The sequence below is a fragment of the Phaethon aethereus genome (assembly GCF_964289735.1).
Source record: "Phaethon aethereus genome assembly, chromosome: 20".
Lineage (NCBI taxonomy): Eukaryota > Metazoa > Chordata > Aves > Phaethontiformes > Phaethontidae > Phaethon > Phaethon aethereus.
The window spans coordinates 8,453,607-8,459,975 of NC_138596.1; the positions used below are offsets into that span (position 1 = coordinate 8,453,607).

The 6,369-nt window shown below is 57.5% G+C and overlaps 1 protein-coding gene across 1 annotated transcript; it reads right to left on the bottom strand.

Moving 5' to 3' along the window:
* Nucleotides 1–2,182: 2,182 nt before the first annotated feature.
* Nucleotides 2,183–3,458, bottom strand: FAM163B (family with sequence similarity 163 member B; the record flags this gene model as incomplete). The annotated part of the gene is made up of 2 exons (XM_082008980.1): nucleotides 2,183–3,208; nucleotides 3,366–3,458. The coding sequence occupies 2 exons, from the start codon at nucleotides 3,456–3,458 to the stop codon at nucleotides 2,819–2,821; spliced, it is 483 nt and encodes a 160-aa protein (XP_081865106.1). The 3' UTR covers nucleotides 2,183–2,818.
* Between the last annotated feature and the right edge of the window lie 2,911 nt (nucleotides 3,459–6,369).

The window sequence follows — 6,369 nt, forward strand, 5'->3', positions numbered from 1 at the left end:
GCTAAATGAACTCAAGCCTGAGCCCCCTTTTTTTTTTTGTAATATGTAGGTGTATACTTTTTCAGAGAATTTTATCTTATAATCAAATGTTAGTTCCATAGTCCTTACAGCCCCCCTTCCCTGTAATGCTGACATATTGTATATAATATGGAAACATAACTGCACTTTATATCACAAAAAAGACGTGCTCTTTTTTAATATATTTGTTTACAGACAGTGAACTTTATCCATATAATCATTAATTTGTACTCATATGTATATTTTAATAAAGTTGTCATATTTATGGTGGTATCTTGTTTTATTCTCCAGTTTGTAGCGGGTGTTTGCCCCGTGTGCTGGGAACACTGGAGTTGGGGCTGTGAACTCGGTGGTGCCTGGGGGGAGCAGAGCAGCTCCAAGTCAGGGAATCGTGGCTGCGAGGAGAAGTCCCAGCAGCGGGGGAGCTGGGGATTTGGGGGTGGTTGCTCTGGATTAGGGGCTCCTTAGGGTCATGGCTGAGGCTTTAGGAAGTGCAACCTGCTTGGGAGCTTGCAAAAGCAAAGAGCTTTGATAGAGTGCCAGCAAGAAAAGGGCCTTTCCGTGCTCCCAAGGGCAGTTATTGCTCCATGGTTCTGCGGGCGCGACTCGCCGAGGCCGGCCCAAAGGCTCTGCAGCATCCCCCCCGTGTGCACCCCCATCACTGTTGCCTCGCTCCCCTCAGCAGCGGGCAAACTCCTGCAGCGAGGTGAAAGCTCTGCGAACAACAGCCGGTGTTTGAAGATGCAGGGACAAAAAGGTCAGCCTCAAAACCCATGTCAAAGTAGTTTATTTCTTTTTTTTGTGTGTGGTTTTTTTCCCCCCCCTCTGTGATTCCCAAAGTCCTGTACAACACATTGCCAGGCGAAGGTTAATGAAAGCCAACTGTTTGCTTAGTTTCCAAGCTAGATGGGAAGGAAAAATGAAAGAAATGAAGAAAAGAAGGCTGTTGAGAACAGTACGGTCACGAGAGATGCAAAGAGGAGGAAGGCTCGATGCGTGGAAACAAACCCCGGTGAGAACTGTACACAGGAGCGTGGCTGCAGCGGCCGCCGTCCCCCCGGAGCAGGACTGTCCTGCTCCCTGGGATGCCGCGCCACGGGGCCAAGCCCAGAATATTAAACACATACAAAATCAAACCCAGCCCCCCCACCCCGAACAACCCCCCGAGAAAGTCAAAGATACTCATTTGCAAAGACCCACTTGTACGTCAAAAGATTTCCCATGGAATTAAAAGCCCTCGCGGTTGAAAGTAAAATATCCAGCTGGGCTGCAAACACTGTTTGTGAGCCGATGGGGCTGAAGCAATGGCTTTTTCTTCCCATCGCATCTTTAAAAAGGAAAGCTGACCCAGAACACGGCACTGAGGCCATTAGAGTCTCTCTGCAGCCAGTCCATCCTCCGCTGCGGCTGAGCCAGCCGTCCCCGAGTCCAGCGCGATGCTTTTAACCTGAATAATGCACCATCCAGGAGAAAGAGAGTGTTTTGTCAGACAAACCGAGTATTGCGAGGTCGGAGGGGAGGAATCGAGACACTCAGCAGACACCAGAGCACGAGGGTCCCCACACAGGACTCGCCGCAATGAGCGATTCCTCCTCCCGAAGCACTGAATTAGCCCAACGGCTCCTTTGCAGCACGTTTAGGGCACGGGGCGTGCGCGGCAGCCAGCCCCGCGCCAGCTGCTCTGCCGGCACAGCCCCGGCCGCACCCAGGGCGGCTGGCGGAGCTGGGGCAGGGCCGGTGCCGCAGCCCTGGCCAGGCATGGTGAAAAATGCAAAAGAGGCGGCTTTGCCTAAATCTAAAGCGTTTTGACACATTCCTGGATGGTGAGGAAAAAAAAAAGCAAATGCATATTAAGATGTGCATGCATGGGGGTGGGCACATAGACGGCCACGCTCTTGCTCGCGCAGCGCGCAGAGCCCTCGATGAGAAATCGCATATGGCGTTATTTGCAGCGGCAATATAGTCGGAGATGGGCGGCTACGGGTACATACCTCCATGCAAACCACACCCTGCGTTATTTCCATGGCCAGGTAATGGCAATGGGTTTGCAAACCCCCCAGCCCATCTCTGGCCGAGGGGTGCTGCTCCAGGGGCTGCAGGGGCGGGAACAGGCTGGGTACCCACCGGCCATCCTAACCCTGAGGGTCTGCGCCCGTCACCCGGGAATAAATGCCCAAGTTGAGGAGCGAGACAGCCTGGGAATAGGGCAGGGCTGTGTACACGCACGCACGCACGCACGCACACGGCTGCAGTATGGAGCCGAGCAGGAGGGGATGGCGGAAGGGTGGGCAACAGCAGCCCTGCTTTGCTATGGGACCGTGGGGTGCGCGCGTGTGCGCGCACTAGGGCCAGGAGCCGTCGCCTGCAGCGTGCCCCCACGACACGGCAGCAGATGCCCACTGACTTGCAGCACGAGCCATTTTGCAGCCAACCCTGTGCCCCATCACTTGCTTGTCATCTCTCGGCACTCCAGCCGAACGTCAAGGAGGGGCGTTTACGCTGTATAAAATACACAATATCAAAATCCTCTTTATAAAAGAAAAAAAAATGCAATGCAGCACTAGAAAACCTTGTGTCCCCGTTGCAACCGTCCTCCCCCGTGCTCCCCTTCTGGGTTTGTTTTTCGCTACCCCTTTATATTGCCATTTAGCACGTCTCTGCCTACAGAACGTAGAAACACATTCTTTTTTTTTTTCTTTTTCAAAACTCCTCCATGCATTTCAAAAAGTTCTCCTGGCTGTTAAGAGCCGCGGCGGCAAGGTGCGATGCGATGCTCCGGGTTGGGCGCGCAGCCAGCGCCTCACACGTCGGTGCTTATGCTGCGGCTGCGGGAGAAAGCCTCCCGCATGGCCGAGAGCCGGTTGGGGTTGAGTGCCTGCAGGTTGGCCACGCTCACCGGCAGGTCGAGATCTTCCTGGCTCACCGTCTTGTAGCTCACCCAGTCACCCCCGTTGTGCAGATCCTCGGGGGGCTCCTGCAGGAAGAAGGTGGGGGGCTCGTACGGCGCACAGCCGGGGCAGCCGGGCCGGCTTGGTGCCAGCTTCTTGCCGAAGGGTGACGAGGTGTAGAGGGATGGGCCGTTGGTCAGCACTACGTTGCGGTTGCAGTGGAGCGGCGGGATGTGGGAGTGCACGGCGAAGTCGGGCTCCTCCTCGTCCTCCTCGGACTCATCCTTCTTGCAGCAGTAGTACTGAAACGGGATGGCCCCGCGGGGCCGGGGCTCAGCCGGCATCCCAAACCGAGGGGCTGCTCCGTGCGTGCCAGCCCTGGGGACCGGCAGGCAGGCTGCCCGCAGGCTCCCCTCCCCATCGCAGCACCCTTTGGGGCCGCGTCCCCCCCGGCCTTACCTGGAGCCTACAGTAGCAGAGGACGGCGATGATACAAAGCAAAATGACAGTCGCTAATATTCCGCCTGTGATGACCACAGTCCCGGCTGTCATCCGCCCTCCTCTCCATTAACAGCCTGCAAAAGCGAGCGCACAGGGTGATGGGGTGCGGCGGGGGCCGCTCCCCCCGCTCCCCCCGCCCAGCGCTGGGCGATGCCCCGGTCTCCAAACCCTCCGCTCACCCCGTTTGCAGAAAGCAGGAGGGCTCTCTGGGAGCTGATGGGCAGGATCAGGCCAGATCCTGGCACTGGGTGCCTGTGAAAGCCATCAGGGGGTCCCCGCCGCCCCCCCCCCCCCCCCCCCCCCCCCCCCCCCCCCCCCCCCAAATGCCACCTTGCAGGTGCAGGGGGATAAGGAAAGCTTCATGCAGCGGGGGAGAGGTTTAGTGAGCAGCAGCTCTGGGGTCATGGGGCTGTTCTGCACGCGGGAGGGGGCACCCAAGGGAAATAACACCTTGTGCCCGGTGCCGTGGCACTCAGGGCACCCTCCTGGCTCCTGCCTGGTGACGGGGAGCTTCAGTGATGGGAGAAGGAGCTTTGCAGGAAGGATTTCTGAGCTGTACCCATTTTTCTCTGAGCCTATAAACCATTTTCCCCATGAAAACAATGTGGTATTTTAATTAGGAATAACTGGAGCTGCTAAGTGAGCCTTTAACGACTGCAGGGACAGGCACTTTCCCCTCCCTGAGCAGCGAGCCGGGGTACGGCACGTGTCTGCCCACCGCAACAGGCACTGAGCTCCTCGCCTTCACCACGGCCAAGCCATGATGTTGGGGGGCTGCAGGGGCACCCCGGGACAAAGCTTCTGACAGCCTCGGGCGAGCTGTTCATTCCCACCACAGCAAACGCCGCAGCCGGGACCAAGCGTGCTGGACATCGCAGAGGTGCCGAGGCTCAGCTTGGCCCCGTGCTTGTGTTTTGGGGTACCACCAGCACCCTTCTCTCCCCGGAGCGCCCCTTAGAAGAGTCCGTGTGTTGACACAGAACCGGCAGCAGTGGAAGGTCCCTTGCACCGCTGGGGTCACCCAGAAGGCAGATGCTGTGCATCATGCACAGCGCACGAGCCCCACAACGCCAGCATGGGTCTTGCTCTGAGCATCCCTGCCTCGAGAGCTGGCGGGAGAGCTTCCATTTCCCTCCACTCCACGCAGAATAAGACCAGGCTCTCTGCCACAGGAAGGGTGCTGGGGAGACGCGGAGCTGCCGGCACACACCTGCTAGCAGCCACGCAGGCAGCGGCGTTACCGCCAGCATCGCTCCGCAGCTAAAGCTCCAGCAGCCCTTTAGTGCCGCAAACGTCGGGCTGGGAAGAGGAGAAGCAACATAAATTAAGAGAGAGATCCTACCCCGAGCACCTACTCTGCAAGCGCTTTAACAAAGCTGGCCTCCAGCTCACGCTATCGGGTTAAAACAAAAAACCAGCCACCTCAGCCCCAAATTACTTCAGCACCCGAGGAAAAGCGACCGTATCTGTCAGGGATTTAACCTGCTTCCAAAGAAAATAAATCTGTGGCATATTTTCAGGTGCTTAATGTCCTGCTAAAGTTGGGTAAGCGCTGAATGGATAAAGCAGTACCACATTTTATGTCGCTGCTGAGCAGCGCTGTAGGAGGGAAGGTAATTTATAACGACGACTGAACGCCTCCTCACACCGAGCGGCCACGGGGCAAGCGCCGGGCCAAACCCTGCCCTCATTCCTTGGGCAAAATGCTCTGAGGAGGCTCGGGCGGGCGGAACACAGTCAAGGGATTTGCAAAAAACACCTCAGCGATTTAGAAACTTTGATTCCTGTTTAAAGAGGCACGGAGGCACTCGGCTGCCGACCCTGGGCTGCACCGGCTGCCGTGGGCACACGCACCGGCCCCGCAGAGCCGGCTGGCAATGCCCGTCCGTGGGTCCTTTGCTGCTCCCCGTTGCAATCACCGTGCTGCCACGGAGCCCGGGGCAGGGGTGTGAGGGGCGGGTGCAGGACCCGGCTCTGGGGTGGCCTCTAGCGGGACGGGCGCTGCACCCAAAGGAGAGGACCAGCACCTTCGCAGGCTCCTTGCCAGCCCAAGGTGAAAGGGGGTGGGCAGGGCTCTGGCAGGGAGGGCTCCTCGGCTTCCTCGCCGGCTAATTAACCGGCCGCCTTTCCCAGGGGAACAAACCGGGGTTGCACAGAGCTAATTTTCGTGGTTTCTGTCCAGCCAGACGTGGCTCCATCCAGAGCAGGGCCATTTGCATTTTGTTCTTTTTTTCTCCCGTAACATACTTGTCTGATTAAAGCTGCGTACCTGGAAGCATTAAACTCTCCAGCGTGCAAAGGGGGAGGAAAGCAGAGCATGTGGAGGCCCATAAGCAGAACAATTCCTGTCTAGACCTCCTTTTTACATTTGTTCCTAATTTCACGCTCCACAGGCTCCCAGATTCATATATTTAGTAATAAATATCCCGGTAAAAGGAAGTGCTTTGCAGCTCCGCTGTGGTCTTGGAGAAAGTATTAGGAACGCAGGCACCGAGAGACGCGGTCCCAGCAGACGGTCACTTGGGTAACGTTAGGAGCCCTCCAGCTGCCGAGGATGCCTGAACCCCCTCAGCCCCTCTGCCCCGTCCAGCTCCAGCACGTCCTCCATCCCGGCCAGGCAGCACGGCAGGGGCTGCGGGGGGACGTTAACTCCGCACAGGCTGTTTGCCCCCAGCCCAGGAGCTCTTTGCTATAGGAAAGCAGTCGCCAGCGCTGCCGGCTGACATGGGACCTCTCGGGATTACTGGGAGCCGCCACACTGGTGCAGGCACACGGAAGCTTGGGTGCGACACATCCCCCTTCCCCGGCACCCTGCTTTACTTCCCCAGCGCACAAAGGACAGGTCGTGCTGCAACAAACCGGAGACACGTCACTGCACGGTTGCTACAGGCTGCTGCTGGATGAGCTGTTTGGTTTTCGACACGATTAATCCTCTGCCGCTTGCCTGGTTTCACCAGGGCAT